At 43.6% G+C, this 24,534-nt stretch overlaps 3 protein-coding genes and 1 pseudogene across 3 annotated transcripts; 2 read left to right on the top strand and 2 right to left on the bottom strand.

Moving 5' to 3' along the window:
- Positions 1-2,073: 2,073 nt before the first annotated feature.
- LOC113928020 lies at positions 2,074-23,060 on the bottom strand. The gene is made up of 4 exons (XM_035728352.1): positions 22,528-23,060; positions 19,042-19,584; positions 17,641-17,971; positions 2,074-3,967 (listed from the first exon to the last, which is right to left on the bottom strand). Exons 1-4 carry the CDS (start codon positions 22,835-22,837, stop codon positions 3,604-3,606), a joined length of 1,548 nt encoding a protein of 515 aa, XP_035584245.1. The 5' UTR covers positions 22,838-23,060; the 3' UTR covers positions 2,074-3,603.
- LOC113915746 (histone H1.3) lies at positions 8,723-9,501 on the top strand. The gene has a single exon (XM_027581661.2). The coding sequence runs from the start codon at positions 8,751-8,753 to the stop codon at positions 9,414-9,416; it is 666 nt and encodes a 221-aa protein (XP_027437462.2). The 5' UTR covers positions 8,723-8,750; the 3' UTR covers positions 9,417-9,501.
- On the bottom strand, positions 9,574-10,272 carry LOC118357157 (annotated as a pseudogene).
- On the top strand, positions 18,008-20,901 carry LOC113926892 (histone H2B type 1-C/E/F/G/I). The gene is made up of 2 exons (XM_027602282.2): positions 18,008-18,408; positions 19,168-20,901. The coding sequence occupies exons 1-2, from the start codon at positions 18,332-18,334 to the stop codon at positions 19,559-19,561; spliced, it is 471 nt and encodes a 156-aa protein (XP_027458083.2). The 5' UTR covers positions 18,008-18,331; the 3' UTR covers positions 19,562-20,901.
- Positions 23,061-24,534: the final 1,474 nt, after the last annotated feature.

Raw genomic sequence — 24,534 nt, 5'->3', positions numbered from 1 at the left:
ACCCCAAGAAATAGTTTTTTTTGGCGTCACACTTAAATCAAATATGAACCAAAAAAAAAAACAAAAACTCTGGGCGCCTCGGTGGCTCAGTTGGTTAAGCGACTGGCTTTGGCTCAGGTCATGATCCTGGAGTCCCGGGATCGAGTCCCGCATCGGGCTCCCTGCTCAGCGGGGAGTCTGCTTCTCCCTCTGACCCTCTTCCCTCGTATGCTCTCTATCTCTCATTCTCTCTCTCTCAAATAAATAACTAAAATATTTTAAAAAATATCCTGCTAATCCCTCTTTTATTTTCTTTCTCTTATCTCATGCCAGCAAAATAAAGCTTAAGAATTCTATAGCAACATATAACTATTCCATTAAACAGTGATAGAAATCTGGCTCACTTTGATTACATAGGAGCCTATGACAGTGGCATTTTTGTGAGAAAATTTGGGGTAAAATTATCCTCTTTGAAAGGTGGACTTTAAAATAAAGACCTGCGAGAACAAGAAACAGGAGGCATATTTATTTTATACATGCAGATTGGGACTCATTAAATTATTTTTATCCCAAACTGAGAGTTTACAATCTGTATCTGAAAGTCTGCGATGGTGCTTTGTAGCCACAAGCCTGACATTTGTGTCAGAGAAAGTGGTAAGAGAGGAAAAAGTTCTAGGGGAGCAGATAAAATTATTAAAGGAAAGGAATTTGTATAAAAGTTTACTTGTGACCTTTGATAGTTTATTCATTCCATTGAATCATCTAGTCATTGCACAAATATTTGCTAAGTGAATACTAGGTGCTGGTAATTACCTTGGTCCTGAGAATAGCAAAATGAAGCCTTCAAGGCATCTAGAGAGCTGTTTAACTGTGTAGTAGCTCTGAAGTTGGATTGGGAACTCTGATGCTGGGTTAGGTACATGCATGGAGCATGTCTTTTGGAATGTCAGGAAGTCCTAGGTACTGATTTTGTCCGGCAGAATCAGGTGAGGTTTTCCTGATGGAAACTCTTAAAGGAGTGAAGGGAATCAAGATCTGCCACCCCAAAATATGCCACTTTATATAAACACTTATACAAAGCATAAGAATTAATTCTGGCTGAAAGCATTTGAGTTCCTGATATCTTTCTGCGCCTAAAAGCAGGTCCTTTCAAAAATAACTCAGTTGTTTTACATCCCCTCCTTGGGAGCAACATTCGTCTCTCATTGTAAATGAGAAGTTGGTACCACACCCAGACTTTGTCATAAACTATCATATCTGCCATCTATTCTTTTAGGCCTATTTATCTTTCCAAAAAGTCATTTGCTTTTCCATAAGAGCCCTTCTTCCCTCCCTGTCCCCTACTAAATTAGGTACATAGACCCCAAACTCTAACTTCTGCTTTGAGTTCCTTATTGCCGAGGGCTCTTACGTGTGTGTATGTGATGCACATGGTAAGCTTCTGTTTGTTTTCCTGGTTAGGCTGCCTTTTCTTAGTCTCATTTACTGGGTCCAGCCAGAGAACCTGAGAGCGTTTTTATAAAACCTCCCCAAAAGTTGAAGTTCTTTTTGAGGATGGAGACACGTGTATATAAAGGATACTGCTGAGGAAAAGAAAGCTCCAAGTATGACAAGTATATTCAGCTAGAGAAGTCAGTGGTGGAGGGCGAGACGGGCTGGAAGAGGAGATTCTGCAGGTGAGCAGATGCCAGGCTGGAAGAGGAGATTCTGCAGGTGAGCAGATGCCAGGCTGGAAGAGGAGATTCTGCAGGTGAGCAGATGCCAGGCTGGAAGAGGAGATTCTGCAGGTGAGCAGATGCCACATAAAGCACAAGAATTGGATTTTATTCTGCAGATGTTAGGAGAACCAGTGAAGGCTTTTTATTTTTTGTAGTTTGGCCTAGATGAGATAATGAAATGTGCACATCACTCAGGTCTCCGACTGCAGCAAGGTGGAGGAATTGTGGTGGTGGTGGGGGGGGGGGGTGAACGATGCAGGCAAAGATCTGGCAGGAACCTGCAGTCACAGAAGGGCTTTGAGGATTGGGCTGGAAGGCTGTGTACAAGAGGCAGAATGTCCCAGTACCCTTTCGGGGTCTCTGGCTGAGCCGAAGAATTAAATTGACATAAAACAGAGTAACAAGAGAAAAGCATACACATGTTATTTAATATTTTTATGTGCTCATGGGAGTCTTCACAGGAACATGAAGCCCCTGAAAGTGGTTAGGCCTAAGTGCTTACACGCTAGGTTGAACAAAGAATAATAATCTTGAAATAGCAACAAAAATAGGAGGGGACGAAAGGAGATACAGGGTTATTTTACCAAGGTCTGTTTGTATAGATTTCTCTCAGCATGACTGTTTCTAGTGATGCGTTCTTCTCATATAGACACGACTCCTTTCACATGGGACCATTATCTGCCTTCAGGGAGAAATGGGAAGGTCAGAGCCCCATTCTTACATCTGCTTTTCAAGTGCCTTGAGCTCAAAATAACCCTTATGCCAAAGTGGTGTATTTTGGGATGGCCCCTTCTGCTACCGTTCTGCTGATCCTCAGTTTTTTCCTGGGTGCCTGGATGTCTCACCATCTCTGGAAGAGTCTGGATGTCTCACCATCTCTGGATGACTCAAGGAAGATCTACGGACTGATGTGAAGACACTGCAAGTTTGTTCACTGGGAAGAATTACAAGCAGAGGAATAGGGCCCCCAAAGCAAAGTGAGAAGAATCATGGAGAATACAGGATCTGGGTCAGGACGAAAGGTACCAAAAACCCTGTGAAGAGACTGCGAAGGGAGGAGGGATGAATTAGATCAGTTGCAGCAGATGGATGTTCTAGTGTTCTTTAGGACTTGGCAATTAGGTCGCTGGTAACCATGGCAAAGGTGTTTTAGTGAGTGGTACAGAAAACAGATAATCATGAAGAGTGACTGAGACATGGATACTCCAGATTTCTTGGAGATTTAACATAATAGTTAAGATCTAGTAATTGATAGGGGTCTGGATTAAGTGGAGACAGGTATATACATTGATAGTAAGGAGCCAGAAGACTTACGCTGGGCTACAACACTACCGTTAAATTAGGCCAGCCAACAAAGCTCACTAGTTCGTTAAAAAAAGCTATTGGCAATATCTTGTGGGCTTAACACAACACAGACGATAACTGTCCACGGTCAACAAGGGCGTGCTTTCTCTGGCATCCAGGAAGGCAAACCCAAGTCTCCAAGTAGGGAGAACGTTTAGAACATCAATAGCTGGGTGAGCGTGGGCTGAAGGCCACCTCTTCTGGCTGCCCGGCAGAGAAATAGAGAGAGGGATGAGGTCCTAGGTGGGAAGGCCAAGACAGAGCGAACAGAACACATGAAGGAGGCAAGCCCGGCGGCTGCAAGGTGCACGCCTTCCTTCTCCGGGGTCCGCCGGGCGCCGCCACCTTAGCCAACCGCCACCGGCCGCGGAGCGCGTCTCCAGAAGCCGCCGGGGGAACGGGGCGCCCGTTCAGCCAGAGTCCGAGAAAAGGAACAGCGACAAAGCATTAGGTGTTACCTCTGTCCTCCGGAAAACAGCTCTTCCTGTGACCAAGTGGGTGGCCCTGAGAAGGGCCTTTGGGGACGACGGCGAGGCTGCAGCGCCCAGAGCTGCGACGAAGCTCAGCCCCCGAAGCCGTAGAGGGTGCGGCCCTGGCGCTTGAGCGCGTAGACCACGTCCATGGCCGTGACCGTCTTGCGCTTGGCGTGCTCCGTGTAGGTGACGGCGTCCCGGATCACGTTCTCCAGGAACACTTTGAGCACCCCGCGGGTCTCCTCGTAGATGAGGCCGGAGATGCGCTTGACGCCGCCGCGCCGGGCCAGCCGCCGGATGGCGGGCTTGGTGATGCCCTGGATGTTGTCGCGCAGCACCTTGCGGTGGCGCTTGGCGCCGCCCTTGCCCAGGCCCTTCCCGCCTTTGCCGCGGCCAGACATGCCGAACAGCAAGCAGCCGTCACCGTCCAGTCCCGGAGCTCGGCCTGCAGCCCTTTATATACCACTCTTGCGGACCTTTTTGGAAACTGAAGCGCTAGGGGCGGGAACGAGTCCTCCGCTCCGCCCCTTCCCACCTTCCTCGGCGGGGCCCCGGCTTAGCGACAGGAGGGGGCGGGGAGTGCGGGCCGCATCTGACTCCCCTTTCCTTGTAGAGGCCGGAATCGCTGGTTTCTGCGACTAGTCCTGTGCCTGTGGGATCTCTCAGATCATTGATATTGTATTAGTCTCCTCACCTCTTTTATCATTTATAAAAAGGAGGCAGTGACGCTACGGTTGTCTATAAAAGCGAGGGATAACAGAATAAAAGTAATTTTTAAATGTGAAGACTTTTAAAAAATGCAAGTGTTAATGCTTACAATACTTATTTAAATAGGGCAGATCACAGAACATTCCCCTTTGGCAGGACATATATACTTACGTGGTTTTCAGCATTCCCGATTAAAAGGAAACTCTGGGAAGGGGAGCAAACTCTACCCCCACATTTGTAAAGCACTATTTGTATTGTGGAGATGAAGAATTCCAGGCTTGGAGACCTAATCCTGTTCTAATAAGTGATGTTGTTGGGGTAGAACTGAGGTCTTCTGATCTTGTCACCTACTACTAATCTATGTCAGTAAAATAACTGAAGATACATCATGCTGTGTAAAAGTTTGCAAATCAACAGAATTAATAATAAACATAAATGCTAATAAACTGAAATACTGTCCAGGTAAAAAGAGTTGCAGAATTAACATTCTATACATAGATGATACATTGATATGCTTAATAGACAAATGCCAATATTTACTCATTCTGTACATTCACAATAAGTGCCTCCCTTCTGTGTACTATTAAAGGTAATTTAAAAAATTCCTTCTCTGCTGGTACTTACACTATAGGCAGGCAGCCGATTATTGATTTCCTTTAGGCAGACATTATTGAAATTTAGCTCAGTTACATTACCTGCAGACTTAAGACCCAGGGATCTTCCATGAATCAAAGGATAATCACTGATTTGTTCATTCATTCAAGAACTCAGGGTCTAGTATATGCCGAGATCAATGTACAAATACCAGGTTTACAAAGACAATCATATAGGTTCTTTTAAGGAACTCAAAGCTTAAGAAGAAGGAAGAGAAAAGTGAACTCAGGGTGAGGGGTCAGACATTGGCCCCCATTACCAGTTTCCATCCAGCAGTAATGGGTGCAGCAGCTGTGTTCCAACAACCTCAGCCTCACCTGGGAGCTTGTTAGATGCACAGAATTTTAGGCCCGACCCCAAGTCTACTGAATTGATATGGCATTTTTAATAGTATTTCCAATGGGTGGTATGCTCATTCAAGTTTGAGAAGAGGTTTTTTTTTTTTTTAAGATGTTATTTATTTGAGAGAGAGAGCAGGAGTAGAGGGAGAGGGAGAAGCAGGCTCCCCACTGTGCAGGAAGCTCATTGGCGGGTGAGGTGGGGGGTGGGGGTGGCTGGATCCCAGGGTCCCGGATCCTGACCTGAACCAAAGGCAGATGCTTAACAGACTGTACCCCCCCAGGAGCCCCAAGACATTGTTTTAAAGCTGTGTTGCCCTCGTCAGCCTCCAGTCACGTGCGCTCATTTAAATGTACAGTAATTAAAATGAAATCAAATCAAACATTTCTTCCATCACCCTAGCTACATTTAACTGCTAAATAGCAACATGTAGGTAGTGGCTGTCTATTTGACAGTGCAGATAAAGAACACTTCCATCATTGCACATACGTGACATTGGGCTGTTCTGTGACAGTGAATTTCTTCTGAGGAACTTCTAGTGCAGACTGGGGAGGGAGTGTGGTGGATATTTGAAAATTAGGCTTACTGCAGGAAGTGAGGATTGGAGTATTTTTGAAATATGAGAGCGATTAGTCAACCTCTGGGTATAACAGATATCACAGATAGAGAGGGACATACAAAAAGAAAATTGGAAGTTTGATGTCGGTATTGCCCTTCATAGGAAATAAAATGAGATCTTTGGAGAGGAGTTTTAAGTGGGAGATTGCTCTTAGATGAGACCATCTGAAAGGAAATTAAAATAGATGTGCTTTTTCATGGCCCTCTGAACACATTTGATTCCGACACAATGGTCTATCTGCTATAGAGCCCTTATGCTGTCTTCTCTCTTTTTTGGTATTTACAGTCACTTTTCTCTTAAACTCTGAAATTCACTGAATTTTGGAACACATAAGTACAGCCACCATGGACTGACCTGGTGAGTGCTACCTAGATCTTTCAGAGTGGTTTACTGTGATGAAAGGGAGGTTGACATCAAAATTGGGAGAACATGAATTCCTAGGAGAGCTATCCATCACTCATCCAACTGTGCTTTTTCTCAGTTATTTTTATATCTATAAAATTAATGGTGCAAGTTTCAGTCCAGTGCAAAATCAATTGTCTTAAAATGTATACAGACTTAGGCCTCAAAAGTAAGGAACACAACATTTTCGTGGTTTACCAAAGTAATAGGTGGAACCTTTCAAGTTCACAGTCCCTTGGGATGAGCCAGCTTTCCAGAACCTTGTTTATGCTACACGTACAGAGAGGCTAAGTACCTCGGTCTCAGGCCATAGCAGTAAGGATATGCAGCCAAGCCCCATCCTTCTATAAACATCTGGGGAAGAACTTTTCAGGTGGAATCAAGTCTCAATTCTTGCCCTCCAGGAAGGACAGAGATTACCCACAGTGAAGGAAATAGCCCCAAAGTCTTCTTACTTATTTAGAACCTAAAGAGTCCCGGAAACCAGTAAGAGTTGTACAAGAATGGAATGGTGACATCCGCTGTGGGGTCCTGTCACCCATCTTAAATTGAGTGTATGTAACTTAGGGAACAATTCCAAGGAGTTTTCAACAACAGATGTTTTGGCTACAATGATGACCAAAATGGTAAACTTTTAGAAATCTGAGTTATAATTCTATCTTTAGGTCTAGATGATAATATAGGCTCTGGTCTGAAAAAGAACAGGACCTATGTAATGTCTGGGACCATTGCTATTGACATTGATGCTACTGAGGATGACAAACGGTCCCTTCTAGACACACATGAAATGCCTGCTTAGGGAGAACTGCATGCTGCAGATCCAGTCCTATAAGTGTACTCTCTAAACACAGTATTTGTGTTTGGTTTTTAACATGGACTCAAGTCCCAGAGGCTTGGTTTCAGTCAGTGCCAGTCAATAAATGGCTACTTAAAAACAGGCCAAGTGACTTTTATGGAATTAAGTGTTAGTGTAGAGAGATGACATCTTCAAAAATGATGATCTTATCTTGGATTTATTTGAGAAAATTCTTAAATTACCATTGAATGTAAACCAGGATAACAAAATTTTTAAGAGATAAGGGTATTTGTTAGAAGAGACATAACACCAAAATACTGTTCTTGCTTATTTGTTTTAACAAGCATGGAGTTTAATTTCAGTATCTGACTATTTAGTAGATGTTAAATTTGTGCTTAATTATCCAATATTTACCTAATTTCATTAGCTCTGTTTTGTTACAAACCAACAGTAAAGCAGTAAAGTGGGTCACAGTTGGCTGTGAAATGTTTGTTCTACTTCTTAGGTGGACATATTTCGCCAAATAATTGAGGTTGTGACAGCCCACTTCATATTCTGTTAGTAAAAAGCCCAGGGAACATTATGAAAATTCAGAAAGAGTGATTTAAATGAGAACGTGTCCCTTCTAATCTTGTGTCCCTTACTGGCGAAGCTGGAAGAGAGTCACATAAAATTTGTACTTTAAATATCATTTTGAAATACAGGAAATATGTACAAACAAAATTCTATGCTAAGTATTGGAGGGAACATATCTTATGGACAGGGTGTCATGAAGTAATTTACAGTTTTAAGGAGATGGGATATAAACACATGAGTTTGTGTTCTTCAGCTCCTAACTGGTAAAATGAGGTAGAACTACCATTGTAGAGCTTCACGATTAACTTTTGCTCCTTGTAGATTTGGTGGTTGGTCCCTAATGCCCGTCCCAGGTCTGAAAAATCTATTCTACCACTATTTTAGGAAAGTTGCTATTTAGAACTTTTTATGTGGAAAACGAATGGAGCATCCATCCTCATTCCCCATTCTTCCTAAAATGTTTAAATCTCCAAAACACGGGGGTCGAACACAGTTTACCCACTGGTCGCTCAAATACTTAAAAATGAATCTATTAAAAAAATCGTTATCCATCTTGTACGTAGAATGTTCTAGCCCAGTGCCAATTCCCAGGGCTTCGTGCAAACTGCGGGAGAGCTGTGCTATTGCTCTCGCGAAAAAAGCGTCTTTCCTTGTATATTTGAGTAAAAATGAGCTTATTTATATAAACTTGCAAAGGGACGAATGTGCAGAACAATGCCCTGGGAGACAGACGTGCAAAGGAAAGAGAGAGAAAGAGCATTTTTAAGGAAAATCTGAAAGTTGTCTCAATGCGAGCCAAGTTTTAAAGAGAGCTGGGGGAATGGGGAAAGTTTCGGGGTACTGGCTTTGAAACTAGGGATAGCAAATAAAGCAGGAATGAAGCCTGAGGACTCTTGGATCCGTTTCCCCCAAATCTCTAATTATTTCATGCCCAGATTTCTTACGTTTTTCTTCTTTTTTGAGAGGAAAGAAACACAGCCACACTGCGGAGCGGAGGAGCCCTTCTGAGCAGCGCTGCGCACGGCGCAGGGAGCCAATCATCACTCAGCCGCTCTCTATATAAACCCCCAGCCGCCCGTCTGCGAGGCACGCCGTTCGGACAGTTTGAGCGCACTTTTGGTCTTTGTTGGCGAAGCAGGAAGATGTCGGAGACCGCGCCGGTTCCTCCTGCTGCTCCCGCACCTGCGGAGAAGACGCCTGTTAAGAAGAAGGCGAAGAAAACGGGCGTTGCTGCCGCCAAGCGCAAGGCGTCCGGGCCCCCGGTGTCCGAGCTCATCACCAAGGCCGTCGCCGCCTCCAAGGAGCGCAGCGGCGTGTCCCTGGCCGCGCTCAAGAAGGCGCTCGCGGCCGCCGGCTACGACGTGGAGAAGAACAACAGCCGCATCAAGCTGGGCCTCAAGAGCCTGGTGAGCAAGGGCACCCTGGTGCAGACCAAGGGCACCGGCGCCTCGGGCTCCTTCAAGCTCAACAGGAAGGCGGCTTCGGGGGAAGCCAAGCCCAAAGCCAAGAAGGCGGGCGCGGCCAAGCCCAAGAAGACGGCCGGGGCAGCCAAGAAACCCAAGAAGGCCGCGGGGGCGAGCACCCCCAAGAAGAGCGCCAAGAAGACCCCCAAGAAGGCCAAGAAGCCCGCGGCAGCGGCTGTCGCTAAGAAAGTGGCCAAGAGTCCGAAGAAGGCGAAGGCTGCCAAGCCCAAAAAGGCGACCAAGAGCCCAGCCAAGGCCAAAGCCCCGAAGCCCAAGGCAGCCAAGCCCAAAGCGGCCAAGCCCAAGGCGACAAAGGCAAAGAAGGCTGCGCCTAAGAAGAAGTAAAAATTATAGCGGGATGTCCTGCTTTGGAAATCTCAAAGGCTCTTTTCAGAGCCACCCACTACTATCAGGCAAAAGAGCTTAAGTAACTAGTAAGTATTTCACTTATTTTGTTTATATATTAGAACCTGCATGCAGCTCGTTTTACTCGTTACCAGTCAGTCCACGGAGAGATCTTTCAAAATTTGCCGCCGGCGACGGATTGGCTCGCTTTCACTTAAAGCGACAGGGTCCTGTTTTGGCGCGCACCCTGCCGCAGCCGGAAATAGCTTCTAGCCAGTCGGGTCACAGTTCTCGTAGGACAAATAGGTGGCTCTGAAAAGAGCCTTGGGATTTTGGATAGAAATAGCCGTTTTAAAGCCTTCACTTCCCCTTGGCCTTGTGGTGGCTCTCGGTCTTCTTGGGCAGCAGCACGGCCTGGATGTTGGGCAGGACGCCGCCCTGCGCGATGGTCACGCGGCCCAGCAGCTTGTTGAGCTCCTCGTCGTTGCGGATGGCCAGCTGCAGGTGGCGCGGGATGATGCGCGTCTTCTTGTTGTCGCGCGCCGCGTTGCCCGCCAGCTCCAGGATCTCGGCCGTCAGGTACTCGAGCACGGCCGCCAGGTACACGGGCGCGCCGGCCCCGACCCGCTCGGCGTAGTTGCCCTTGCGGAGCAGGCGGTGGACGCGGCCCACCGGGAACTGCAGGCCGGCGCGCGACGAGCGCGTCTTGGCCTTGGCGCGAGCCTTGCTGCCTTGTTTGCCGCGACCTGACATACTAAATAAGAAACTAATTCTCAAGCCAGTCTGAGGAAGGGGTTATTATAGTCTCTGGCTGTTTGGTAAAATTTCCTTTCCCATTGGTTTGCAGGGGCTGTTGAGAGTTAGCCAATCAGAAGGTACTCTTGGCTTACGTGTGCTCTAGAGAAAGAAAATACTTCACCAATTAGAGATTGAGATATTAAAAGTTGTATATATTGCGAAACAGTAGAAGATCCTGGTTTTTTTTTTTTTTTTTTTTTTACTAGATCAGATGGAGTCCTCCTTTGTGGGACTATTCACGCTTTTCTTCGCTAAAGCTGCGTAATTTCTTACCACAATGATGCTAAGGAGTAGTAAAAAATGTAAACGTCACCTCTGGTGGTTTATAATTTATTCTCTTTGCCAGATTCCTTTCCCTAGATTGTTGAGGGGTTCCAGGGAGACATGCTTGGCTGTCGAATATTTCTGCCGAATACTCAAGGAATAGGAAAAGTGGAACAATAAAAGAAAAATCTCTCGGAAGGCTGTGCGGTTTGTTAGAAAGTTACGGGAATTGAGGTGACCAGGGCAAAATAAATGGGTTCTAGATGGGTTGATCTGGCTGTTTTGTTTCCAGGGCTGAGGTGTTTTTATTTTCATTTTTTATTTCAGGGAAGCCCTCTTAATTTTACTGGGAAATCTTGGCAAAAATCTGAGTCCTACAGATCATTATGGGGCTGTAAACCTGGATGAGAAAACATTGTGTCTTTATTTTCATAAAGTGCAGTTGCAATTTAGCATTTCCTTCATTTGTGTATAGACAGCTAATCAAAATGGATTTTGCAAGTGCCTGTGGCTTTTTCAGCAATGGCAAGCACAGATGTTTTCTTATCACTTGAAGTACTGCAGATATCTAGAAATAAAGTTTACACTTATTCTGGGCTCTTGACAGTGACATTCATTATTCTACCTGCTTCTTCTAGTTATATGTGTTCCTAATGAAACACATTATTATATGCACATACTTAAAAGAAATAATATGATAGCAATTTTAATGTCGCTTTCCTATCTTGTCTGCTCTACTATTGAGAAGGTGTCTATTGACTATCCAAAGAATCTATAGTAGGAAAGAAGTCATACACTGGTGAATTTATCTCCAGTGGGCACACAAATACCTCACAGTTGAAATACCTTTTCACTTAGTTTCTTTGTTTACAGCCTCCTTCTCCTATGCTTATTGGTTAATAGCTGATTGAAATTGACTAAACTTTCGCACAACAGGGTGGGGTGATAGAGCCTGCCAGTATCTTTCTAGCTCTTCTACGGAGTAGTTCGGTTTTCCCCAATCGCAGCTGCAAACCATAATTTCTTCTTTCCATTAAGAGTCCAAAAAACCTTTATGATAGTGGCTTGTTTGAGAATGAGATCTGGATAAATGGAGGGAATGTGAAATATTTACACAAGAGAATCTTTTCAAAGACAAGAGTTTGTGTGGAGTGGGAAAGTTAGGGAGCAAGAGACCCGTGAGCTCTTTTCTACCCAGAATGAGAGCGCTAGTCCTCTGATGAAGAGCAATGAGGAATAAGGGAATTATGCCACAATGTGGTATTCAGTGAGTGGTCAAAATGACTACGGAATATTTCTGTAGTTCCTTACAGTTTACAGAACACTCTGATCCCCTCCCTAGAAAGACTTTGCATTAGGCATAGTTAAAATGCTTGTTTCACAGCTAAGAAAATTGTGGCCCAGAAAGATGAAATGAGCAGAATCGCCTTGTCAGTAAATGGTGGACCTGGGTCTCAAATACAAGTTTCTTTGTTCCTAGGGTCTGTTTCTTTACACTGCGCCCCATCTATTATATGAACTACAAAAGGGGTGGAGTTCTTGGTTTCATTTTTAGGCTCATCCAGGAAGGTGGTAGAGTTCATGTGATTCTGTTTTAGGCCCTTCGTGAGTTTTCTAATTCACAAGCCCCTTGGAATGCATCAGCCACAATATTAAACATGATTTAATCAGTGACTAGTTTTACTCTGTGGTCTACTCTTCAAATTCCTTTCCCTAGGACAGGCCTTTGTTTCGAGGGCATCAAAACTTACTCCAATCTTTTTCCATCTCCCCAAATTTTTGTTACAGTCAGATCATGAGTCAAGAACACTAAAGACGTCTTAGTGTTCTGCACCAGGAAGATGAATGAGCAGGAAGCTCATTCCCAGTCACTATATTTCACCATTAGCCACATCCCTAGTCTCCCTATGAGGGTCTCTTGAAATGCTCATGCTTGGGTTTCTGATGCTCTTTTGCTGCACAAAGATGGTCTGCCAACTATGGTGACAAAAACCCAGGTTTAGAAAAACCCAACAGATTGATACTTGAGGATGGCAAAACATCAGACAGGAGCCTTTGTGAGTAGTTCTCTCTGAGCCACACAACCCAATCAATCAACTGGTCGTCTTAGCACGGAAAGTGTGAAGCGCATGTTCAAATTTTCTTAAACGCAGGAGTGTACTTATGCACATGGCATAGGTCTGAGCCAAAAGTAATTTTTAGGACCAGGCTGAAGTAACCACTTTCTGCTTTCTGCTTAGTAATCACCTGACTCCTTACAGCTGGAGGAGGCAAACCGAATTCATGGCACTCTGTTGAGGCATTGATTATGCCTGCCAGTCAGTCACTGAAGAAGCAGATTGATGTTTAAAGAGTCTAGGCAACTGACATTTTCTCCTTTCTCACACGCTCTCCTTCTCCTCTCATACTTGGGATGATCTTACTGTTTCCTAACCAGCATTCTAATTCCAGTGTCTCCAGCCCCTAATTCCTAAATTCTGGTCATTCTGTTACAGGTCTTATGAATAGGGCCAGTGGCTCCCCATGGCATCTGGTTCAAGTGAGAACTTTGTAGTCTTTTTTCATAATAATACCATCTGCTTGCATTAATTAGCAGTAATAACAACTCACATTTACCTTTCATTGCCTTCTTATTTGTGTTTTTTTTTTTGAAACAAGTTGTTCACCTGCCATTTCTTCTCTCTTCTCTACCTGGGAGAGTTTTTCCAATTCCATCTCAAGTTCCTTCTCCATGAATAAATTCCCCTAATTAAAGTCTTCTTATAATGTGTTTTGATGACATTTAACAGTTGGGTACCATTATTATCAGTGGCAAATTAATAATGCTCCTATTCTTTTCTCTCATTAAAGTATACCTTAGGGTGTTATTCTTCTTTGTCTTGTTTTTCCACTACTCTTAAGTGTGTGTTTTTAATTGACTGAGGTTTTTTTTTTTTTAATCATGATAAGTGTACTTTTTAATCATCATCCCCTATTTCTCTCATCCCCCTAACCACCTTCTCTTTGGTAACTATCAGTTTGTTCTCTAGAGTTGAGTCTATTTCTTGGTTTGTCTTTCTCTCCCCCCCCTTTGCTCGTTTGTTTTATTTCTTAAATTCCACATGATTGAGATCAGCTGGTATTTGTCTTTCTCAGACTTACTTCACTTAGCTTATACTCTCTAGCTCCATCCAAGTTGTTGCAGATGACAAGATTGTATTCTTTTTTTATGGCTGAGTAGTATTCTATTGTATATATCACCTCTTCTGTATCCATTCATCAGTTGATGAGGGACACTTGAGCTGCTTCCATAATTTGGCTATTGTAAATAATGCTGCAATAAACATAGCGGTGCATGTATCCCTTTGAGTAACTGTTTTTGTATTTTTTTGATAAATACCCAGTAGTGTGATTATTATTGGGTCTTAGGGCAGTTCTCCTTTTAATTTTTGATGAACCTCCATAGTGTTTTGCACAGTGCCTGCAGCAGTTTGCATTCCCACCAACAGTGCATGAGGGTTCCTTTTTCTGCACATTCTTGCCAACACCTGTTGTTTCTTGTGTTTTTGTTTTTAGCCATTCTGACGGGTGTGAAGTGATTATCTCATTAGAATGGACTAAGTTTTTAATCCTGTCCAATGGGTGAGATTATCCCTGGGTATTAAATAGATTGAGTAACTTTATTTTCTGTTTTTCTATGTAGGAAGCCAAGAGTAATAAATCTCCCTGCCCCTTTTATGGCCCTCTTCCCCTTGCCTTGACTTATACATTATTTCCCTTACTTTCTGAAGTATGCTGCCCAACGTGTTGGGGCTACTGCAAAAAGAAAATAAAAAATATTTATAGCATTTTTATGGTAAAAAAGTCTCCTGATATAAAACTTCAATATTTACCTGTGGTCAGATGGGGTAGGAAGGGTATGCAGAATGAAATGGAATTTCTGAATTGTGTTGACTTTTAGTTGTCATTGCCATAAGAGAAAGCTCCTGGTCATTCAGAGATTATACATTTAAACAAAATGATATGTAGTTATAGCAACAATGTTAGCTTAAAATGGATATACAACTTAATGTACCAGTAGATACATATGAAATGTGACTTGAATAATATTTGTGATCCTTCTCCAATAAAATAAAATTTATTAAAAAAACTTGATAACAAGTACTACTATTTCAATGTATACCTTTTAAAATTAAAAAAAAATATTGTGTGTGTGTGTGTGTGTCTTAAACATGAGAATTGTTTGAATGGTGGGTAGGAAGGCTAAAAATTGTCCATGGTCATGTTATATTTTTATTGTTGTGCATTGGTTATATCTCTGTGCAACTGGCTGTTATTATAGTATAATAGAACTTCACAATCATATAGGGCCCTATAAATTTTCAAAACCATTCCATTTCCTTTAACAGATATGAAAGAATTTGGATAAAGATGTCAGTCTTCCTCTGACAGCTTTTCCTGGGAATAAAACCTTCAGGGATAAGTGATGAGTATTACGTTGATGCTGTTGTTTAATATAGTAATGCCTAATGGGAAAAGTTTTGGTTCTACCCCTTACTATCTGAAACTTTCTTACTTCAGTTTTCTTATCTGTAAAGCAGTAATAGAATAGTAATTGCATATAATAGGTAATATTAGTAGATCATGATTGAACTTTCCGTATATTTTGGAGACTTATACCTGACTTCTGGCTATTTGCGACCCACTCAATAAATTTCTATTTAGGAAAGTTGTATATTAAAATTACATGAACTAAATCAGTCTTTTATTTCTGTAATCAAGAATATACCAAACAGTAATCTATTTCTCCAATAATTTTTTAAGATATTTATTTATTTGAGAGAGTGAGAGAGAGAGAGAAAGAGCAGGAGCAGGGGTGAGGGGCGAGGCAGAGGGAGAAGCGGACTCCATGCTGAGCAGGGAGCCTGATGCAGGGCTCAGTTCTAGGACCCTGGGATCATGACATGACCTGAGCCGAAGGCAGATGTTTAACCGACTGAGCCACCTAGGCTCCCGTTTTCTCCAATAATGTTTTAATTTAATTTATTTTATTTATTATTATTATTTTAAAAGATTTTATTTATTCATGAGAGACAGAGAGGCAGAGGCAGAGGGAGAAGCAGGCTCCCAGTGGAGCAGGGAGCCCGATGTGGGGACTCGATCCCAGGACCCCAGGATCAAGTCCTGAGTCCAAGGCAGACGTTAGCCGACAGAGCCACCCAGGAGCCCTAAAGTTTGATTTTAAATTCCAATTTAACTAAAAAAAATTCTGAGCATTTGTTTTAGGCAAAAGACCATTCTAGATGTTCTGATGGATTTAATGATATGACAAGATGTTTTCTGAGCCTGTGTCCTCATGTCTTAACAACCAACACTTGGTGAGACAGAAACACACATTAAAAAACTGAGTGTGCTAGAATCTCAAAAAAAGTACCGGATATGGGAAACCACAGTCTAACATGAATGCCTTTATGCAACATTACAAATGTCCAGCACTCCAGTGATTGCAGAGACGGTTAGCTCCGCTCTTTTCCATAGGGCCCCAGAGTCCCTATTCCCACATTCTCAAGTCTCAATGCCTGACAGAGTTCCAAGAACAAAAATTTCTTCTATAAAGCCTCCAGGACTTCCTACTATGGCTAGCTTGTCTGTGTAATTTATTTACAGCTTAGTCCCTGTTAAATGTACCACCTGACTGATCTCTTTCCTTCGCGATCCTTTGAGGGGAAACAGCCCATAAAAAAATGGACAGAGGCCTCTTAATTCTATAGTTAAGTATAACTTCTCCCATCTCCAAACTTAAATTTGCGGAAACAGTTAGATGAAATCCTTCCAAATAGCACAGTATCCCAATTAGTAAACATCCTTCTACATTTCCAAATAACTGCCCGAATGCTTTCAGAATAGATTTCCTGATTTCCCTTCCATTTGGCTACCAGTTTAGAAACTGAGGAACCTGTTATTTCCATGGGAAGGGAATATCTGTTTAATGGGTATCACAGAAACCCATTTTCTTGTAGGGATAGAAGAGAACAGAGTATTTTCTGCAAGAAAACTATCCAGCTTCTAAAGGATCGCCATGTTTTACTGACAAATATGAGGTACTCATGAGATTTAATTTAGAGGTTAATATACAGAATTTAGGAAAACTGAAAGAGCCCCTTTTAAGAGTGTCAGTTAAGGGGCAGCCGGCTGGCTCGGTCTGTGGAGGATGGGACTCTTGTGGTAAATCCCAGCCAGCCCCACACTGGGTGTAGAGATTACTGAAAATAAAATCTTAGGGGGGAAAAAAAGTGTCACTAAAAAGGATCCTAAATCCCGGAGTTCTTCATTCCCAGAGGTACTTTCTGAGACCCACCCAAGCCGCTCTTGTTGGTTGCTTAGCCTGTATTAGAGACCCCGGTAAAGAGGGACACCAAGAAGTCCGCAGGGAAAGCTGCGCTTTTACCTTTCGGTCCCCCAGCTACTAACCTAAGATTTAGCTTCCTATAAGAGGCATAGAGGTGTATCCTTGATCACCCTCCTCAAGGTTCTGGCGGTCGCTAGGGAGTTGGGCCCCCAGATTCTGTTAAGTGCAGACCAAGCGTTCTGGCCCCTTGGGGTCGGTGCAAGTTCAACAAGGCCAACTCTGGGAAAGACAACCGGAAGCCCTGAAGGCTCAATCGAAGGCTGTCTAGACCCCAAAACCACAGCGGGCCAACCTTTGCAACAGCCCCAAGAAGTTAACTTCGAAGAGCACCTCGGGTGCAAGAGTCAAGAAAACATCCACAATACAAAAGGTGAAACTAGTAATTTCCAAAGTTAGGGATAAAGCCAAGAAACCCGAAAGCCAAAACCTAAATGTACCAGACCTGCGTTTAAGGCAAAGAAAAACAGATCTTTTAGAATAAAACTGTGCAATCACTATTAGAAAAACTACTGGCTTCTTGAAAGGTCAATTCCAAGACGGTCCCCAAAGGCCTTTCAGGCCTGCGCCAGGGTGGAGGTAGGGTTCTATCAAAAACCGGACCTTGAGTGCCACGGTCTCTGTCATAGAATAAAGTGGTTGGCTCTGAAAAGAGCCTTTGGGTTTAAAGTTGGCACGGAACCAGGAAATCACATTTAGGCCCTCTCCCCGCGGATGCGGCGCGCCAGCTGGATGTCCTTGGGCATGATGGTGACGCGCTTGGCGTGGATGGCGCACAGGTTGGTGTCCTCGAAGAGCCCCACCAGGTAGGCCTCGCACGCCTCCTGCAGGGCCATCACGGCCGAGCTCTGGAAGCGCAGGTCGGTCTTGAAGTCCTGCGCGATCTCGCGCACCAGCCGCTGGAACGGCAGCTTGCGGATCAGCAGCTCGGTGGACTTCTGGTAGCGCCGGATCTCGCGCAGGGCCACCGTGCCGGGCCGGTAGCGGTGCGGCTTCTTGACGCCGCCGGTGGCCGGCGCGCTCTTGCGGGCCGCCTTGGTGGCCAGCTGCTTGCGCGGGGCCTTGCCGCCGGTCGACTTGCGGGCCGTCTGCTTCGTGCGAGCCATCGCTTAGCGGCGAAGGGAAGAAACCGAACGAGGCTCTCGGCCCTGCTTTTATACAGGAACAGAATCCCCCTGATTGGGTTGCGGGCGATTCCCGGAGTCAACGGCCGCGCGGTCCCGGAAGTGCGGGAGTGATTCGCATTGGCTTAGCGGACCCGTGCGCGTTTCTGATTGGTCGATTTCAATTAGCCGACATCTTCCCAGCCCCCTTAAAAAAAGAATCAATTCTAAGTTACTTGTGTCTTTGAGGGTGCTTCACAACTCGTTAATTATCGTTAATAATAATTTTGAAGTTTCCTCCTGTTTCGGTAGAGAAAATAGAATATGTTCGAAAGAGAAAGCGCTTTACAATTTCTCTTAACAAAATGTCCGCCATTTTCTATTTATCCCGTTTTCATCTGGGTGGTATTTACTGTCCTTATCTATTTGCAAGTTCCACTGTGTAAGTATCTCGTGAGTTCTATTTCGTTATACTGACAGCGAATATCTAGTTCATTGTAGTATAGTCTCCTAGGTCATAGTGTTAAGACGTAAAGAATTTCATTATTTCAGGATTCACGTTTTAAAATTGCAGTATCCTGGAGCCCCGGGCTCTTTAATACCGGGTTTGACTCAAACTGGTGATTGCACTGGGCTGTTTGGTTTTGGGGAATTAAAAAAATGTGAGCCGGGGTGTAATGGCGAGAGCCCTGAGAAAATGCAATGTGGAACCTTGAAAAAGATGGCGGCGATCGAGTCTTTTGAGAAGATTTCTTAACAATAGTAATTGTCTAGCATCTCGGTATTATTGCCGGAAGTCATGGACAATTTGTGATAAAGCCAAAGTAGCTAAAGTTACGACTGGACTGGGCTCGATAATAGGATTTCCTGCCTTGGTTTTCGCGTCCAAATTAGAAGGTTTCTACTTATTTTCAAAATTATAAAAATAAGGTTTTATTGGGAGTGTGTGTGTGTGTGTGTTTTAGTGAACGCACTTACAGTAATGAAGCGGTATTGTAAATCAACCTATTGGTGTCCCTGAAAGCCTTCGTTTATTCGTCCAATAAGAAAAGCAGGTTTGTAATTCCTAATTTACATACTATTAATCTATTGGCCACATTGGGTCCAATGAAAATGTAGAGCCTTCGTTTGTATATAGGTGCTATTAATATTCTGGATTTTCGGCTTCCTTTGTTTTTTTCGGTGGTCCCAATTTCTCTAGTTTTGAGATTATCATGCCCGAGCCCGCCAAGGCGGCTCCGGCCCCGAAGAAGGGCTCCAAGAAGGCGGTGACCAAGGCGCAGAAGAAGGACGGCAAGAAGCGCAAGCGCAGTCGCAAGGAGAGCTACTCGGTGTACGTGTACAAGGTGCTGAAGCAGGTGCACCCCGACACCGGCATCTCGTCCAAGGCCATGGGCATCATGAACTCGTTCGTCAACGACATCTTCGAGCGCATCGCGGGCGAGGCGTCCCGCCTGGCGCATTACAACAAGCGCTCGACCATCACGTCCCGGGAGATCCAGACGGCCGTGCGCCTGCTGCTGCCCGGGGAGCTGGCCAAGCACGCTGTGTCCGAGGGCACCAAGGCCGTCACCAAGTACACCAGCTCCAAGTAAAACGACTCCAGTCATCAGACAAGCTTTATAACCCAAAGGCTCTTTTCAGAGCCACTCAGTTTTTGCATATTGAGAGTTGTAATAAGTTTTCTCAGCACACTTTTATGGTATGCATGGATTTTGTGAAATGTGTACAGTAGGAACTTGGCTAAAGCTCTAGAAAGAGTAGTTTGTTTTTTGTGTTTGTTAAGTCTTTAATTTGTCCTTCTATTTTGCCTAATTGTTTAGATTTTAAAATTATTTTGTAGTTGGTGTCTGGAGCTTATGATTGCCTGTGCTTAAGTACATGTACTTGGGTTATTTGTTTTAAATACAACGCCTACATTATAACAATATAATTGGATGTGTTTCATAACCGTTAAGTCATGCACTGAGAAGAAATTATTTTACAAAGGACACCAAGTCTCAATTTTAGTCATCATATAGTAGAGACTGAATTAGGTCTGGGGAATTACTGGACCCCATAATTTAATCTTAACTACCAATATAGACTGCTTCAAAGATACTTCTTCAAGGTTGCAATAACAATTTTTAATTTTCCTTATTTTGCCTTTTTGTTACAGATGTATAGTGTGTTGAGTTGGTTTCTGAAACCCTAATTTTGACCTACTTTTTATTTTTTGTTTTTCTTCCCCTCAGTTTTTCCTTCTGTATTCATTTAGACAGAAAAAAAAAAAGAATAAAATGAAAAAAACAAGAGTAAAAAAAGATCTAGGTATGCAGGGATCACACAAGATATGGATGGAAACCAGGAGGTTTCATGTGTAAATTATTTAAAAGTTGACCGTTTGTTTTCTTGCTGCCAAAAGTAAAATGACTTAGATGTATTGTTGAGTCCAGACCAGGGTTTATAGGCTTGATATCAGGGAGACCTGCAAGGTGTGATGGATGGACGTATGTGCCACTTCACTGTTGGGGATATGTATGAAGGGTTACATAGTAGTGAAAGGGAATGTTCCCACTATAGGGCCCCCCTTTCCCTTTTTTAAATATGTCTTCCATTAGATAAAGATTGCAGTTTCAGTTCTTCATATCTGTTATTTTAGATGCAACATGGACTGCTGAAGATGCTAAGTGTGTTGGCTAACTGTATTAGTTTTCTATTGCTGCCTAACAGATGACCTTGAATTTACTAGCCTCAAATAACCCACATGTATTATGTGACAGTTTCTGTGGATCTGGGCAAGGTGTAGCCGAGTCCTATATAAGGATGCTATTGAGATGTTAGCTAGGATAGAGGACTCTTGGATGCTTGACTGGTGAAATATCATCTTCTGAGCTCACTGGGTGGCTGCATTTGTTTGCGGTTGTGGGGCTGAGAATTCCATTTTCTTTCTTGCTGGCTATTGGTTGAAAGGCTTGTAGGCTGTTAGTTGGAGGCCTCCCTCACTTCCTAAAGAGCCCCCTCCCTCAGTTTCTTGTCATTTGGGCCTGCCAGCATGGATACTTGGTCTGTCAAAGTCAGCATGTAAGAGTTGAGGCAGACACATGTTACCTAACATACTTAACATGGTAGGTAACATGATTATATACAGAAAATTAAATCTCATCACCTCAGCAGTCACAGGTCATGTCCACACTCAAGGGGCTAGATCACAGAAGGGTGAACACTAGGAGGGGACCCTGGGGACCTCCCTAGAGACCATCATTACAGGACCCATCAGGAAAAATAAAAGCCATCTAAGAACCCAAAGAAAGTTGACTAAAATAACTTCCCTCCTTCCCCTTGCCCCTACGTTACTTTGGTTCAGTTTGCCCGAAGGCAGGAATCGGTGCTAAGAGGTAAGGAGAAAGGCTACAAATACCTTGAAGTGCTTTTATTTTATTTTTTTAAAGATTTTATTTATTTGAGAGAGAAAGAATGAGACAGAGAGAGCATGAGATGGGGGAGGGTCAGAAGGAGAAGCAGACTCCCCGCCCAGTGGGGAGCCCGATGTGGGACTCGATCCCGGGACTCCAGGATCATGACCTGAGCCGAAGGCAGTCGCTTAACCGACTGAGCCACCCAGGCGCCCGTGAAGTGCTTTTAAATAGGCTACTGCCAGTGACTGTCTTGAAGCCAAGACACAACATAATTTGCCTGGTTATTATTTTGGAGGATGCTTCTCCCTCCTTTCCTTTGCAAGTACTGACACATGAGAACACATTGTGTGGCTGAGTCCCAGCACAGGGCTAGAAGTCTGTGTACCTCCCTTTCTGACTTTAAAGCTGACAAACCAGAGGGTTTGTGAGATGAATTAACATTGTTGCTTTTATTATAGAATATCAGGGAATATGTGTGACACAGTGTAACAAACCCCCAAATCTTTGTGGCTTAAAAATACTTTATTGGTCATCAGTTTACATAATCCAAATATAAATGCTTTATGGGGGAGAAAAGTACCCATGTGCCACCTAGGCCTGCTCCTAGGTGCCTTCATTGGAGCTCAATGTGAGCTTCTCACTGAATCCTTTCTCTAGTTAGACAACTACTGGTTGATCTGACCAAACTCAATAGCATTTTTTTTGAGTTGAATAGGCTAATAAGAGGATTACATAATTTTTTCAGTATTCACTTTACTTCCAGAAAATAGTAACTATAGATTTTAAAAACCTAACCTATTAGTGTGTGAAGGTCATTGGGATTGCCAAATCATGCCAAGGAAATTCTTAAAAATCAGAAGCAATTGCTAATTAAATAGTATGGGACCACTTAAAAGCTAGAAAGTCTTATGTTGGCAAAGCCTAGTACTAAACCTTTAACAACCTTGCTTTAACATTTAGTGCTTTCCAGTAGCAGCAAACAGGATTAAGTTATAGTATATACACTTGAATTGAGACCAGAAAACATTCTGGAATTCCTGTTCCTGTGAAAAGTGAAAAAGACCATTATACACCAATGTCCCCGGCTCTTTCAAATGAATGAGTGTGGCCCTGAAAAGGACCTTTTAGGATTTTTCGCCAAAATCGAATCTGTGGGCAGTCTCAGCCCCCGAAGCCGTAGAGGGTGCGGCCCTGGCGCTTGAGCGCGTAGACCACGTCCATGGCCGTGACCGTCTTGCGCTTGGCGTGCTCCGTGTAGGTGACGGCGTCCCGGATCACGTTCTCCAGGAACACCTTGAGCACCCCGCGGGTCTCCTCGTAGATGAGGCCGGAGATGCGCTTGACGCCGCCGCGCCGGGCCAGCCGCCGGATGGCGGGCTTGGTGATGCCCTGGATGTTGTCGCGCAGCACCTTGCGGTGGCGCTTGGCGCCGCCCTTGCCCAGGCCCTTTCCGCCCTTGCCGCGACCAGACATCTTCACCGAGAAAAAAAGGATGCCGTTGACCGATTTGGTTTGACAGGATACCGATCTTTTTATTTATAGCCCTGTGGCGGACCTAATTGAGAACCAAGAAGGAGGCTGGGCTGGTGGGGGAGGGGCGGGGGAGGCAGCGGATTTTCCCCGCCCACCGCTGCGGGCCAGGCTGTGCGTCCGGTGGGGCCGAGGGCCCACGGCCTGGGTCCCTCCCTGTTCCTTCCCTGAATTGTCTGAGACAAGCTCTGTTTAAGGGCGTGTAAGAAAAATTCTCTGCTTTTCAAGGGACTGAAATAATGGCATCTACCAACCTAGTATCTGTTTCTCAGGTTTGAAACATTAGCATCCTTACGCAGCGTGGGCAAGTCGTTGACGAAATTACCCCTGGCTTTGAATATTAAACGTATATCTGAAATGTAGTCGAGTGTTTCGCTTCTCTCCTCCTCTTGAAGTATTTTTGTACACTTTAAGTCAAGGTAGAATAGTGATGTTGGCAAGATGGTCTCACGGAGGGAGGAAAGAACTCACGTCCCCGGTGGGACACGGACGCGCGTCTTCCTGGTGGGGTACTTTTTCCTCGGAGGTCCCTGTCTGTTGCTTGAGCCCTGGACCCTCCCTACCCTTCACCTTCTAGGGTCCAGGGCCTGTTTTGTGACTTGTGTTCTCTCAATTTCACTTTAGTTTGTTCCTCTGTAGAATGGAAGTGTTAATCCCAAAATCACAAAAATGGTTTGAAAATCAAAAGGTAAATCTTAGGTCAAGTGTTGAACACAGTGATAACGACTTTGCCTGTGGAAATACAGTCTCATACCCCGGGGACTGACTTCCTTCCTGATATTCTTAAATCTCTCAGTCTGGTATTTTGCAATCTGGATTTATGTTCAGTTTTTATTTTTTATTTTTTTGTAAGCTCTATATCTTTGTAAGTGCAAATCTTTGAGTTTAGGGGTCAGTGCTAAATTTACCTGGTTACATTCAAATTTATATACTCTCCCAATTTACCACCACCTTCACACCAAAAACACAATTCCTTCTAGGATTGCATTGTGTGATAAAAGTGATCTGGACCCACTTTTGAACATTGGGAATATAGTTGATGCTGTGAGGGACTGAATTTTTAATTTTATTTAATAAAAATATTTAAATTTAAAAGCTATTACTCTGTCCAGTTATAGCAATGTTTGGGGTATGTTTGAAGAACTTGGGCATGTGAACTCAATTTTTCAACAGTAAATTTTATGGTATTGAAATGCAAATCAAGTTTTTTACAATAAAAATTTAGTACAGATTGAATGAAATAGATACCCAATTTAGAGGATGTAGGATGAAAAAAGGCATGTAAATATTGCATTACTAATGTCTTTGTATTGATTACATATTGAAACAAAAATATTTTGGACATTTTGAATTATATCAAATATACTATTAAAATAATTGCATCCTTTCACTTTTTACAATGTGGTTACTGGAAATTTTTAAATTACATATGTGTTTTGCATTATTTCTTATAGGTGGCACTGCTCCAGGATTCTTCATTTCCTCTCTCTGTTACTTGATTTCTTACCAAACTTTGCTGTCATGGGTTTTGGGATATTGTGGACATTCAGTGTAAAGTTGACCCTTGAAAAACAGGGCTTTGAACTCCATGGGCCCACGTATATGTAGATTGTTTTTGGTAAACACAATACAGAATGGTA

This window comes from Zalophus californianus, chromosome 7 (assembly GCF_009762305.2).
Source record: "Zalophus californianus isolate mZalCal1 chromosome 7, mZalCal1.pri.v2, whole genome shotgun sequence".
In the NCBI taxonomy this organism is placed as follows: domain Eukaryota; kingdom Metazoa; phylum Chordata; class Mammalia; order Carnivora; family Otariidae; genus Zalophus; species Zalophus californianus.
Note: the sequence above shows the minus strand (reverse complement) of the source record. Positions and strands in the feature narration are given on the sequence as shown.

What these genes read in the sequence shown, in the direction of transcription:
- LOC113915746 (XM_027581661.2), top strand. Translation starts at nt 8,751, where the DNA reads ATGTCGGAGACCGCGCCGGTTCCTCCTGCTGCTCCCGCACCTGCGGAG.
- LOC113926892 (XM_027602282.2), top strand. Translation starts at nt 18,332, where the DNA reads ATGTCCGCCATTTTCTATTTATCCCGTTTTCATCTGGGTGGTATTTAC. An exon ending in CTATTTGCAAGTTCCACTGT is followed by an intron (nt 18,409 to 19,167) that starts GTAAGTATCTCG and finishes CAATTTCTCTAG; the next exon opens with TTTTGAGATTATCATGCCCG.
- LOC113928020 (XM_035728352.1), bottom strand. Translation starts at nt 22,837, where the DNA reads ATGTCTGGTCGCGGCAAGGGCGGAAAGGGCCTGGGCAAGGGCGGCGCC. An exon ending in CCTCTACGGCTTCGGGGGCT is followed by an intron (nt 19,585 to 22,527) that starts GAGACTGCCCAC and finishes TGGGTTATAAAG; the next exon opens with CTTGTCTGATGACTGGAGTC. An exon ending in GGCCAATAGATTAATAGTAT is followed by an intron (nt 17,972 to 19,041) that starts GTAAATTAGGAA and finishes TTCGCCGCTAAG; the next exon opens with CGATGGCTCGCACGAAGCAG.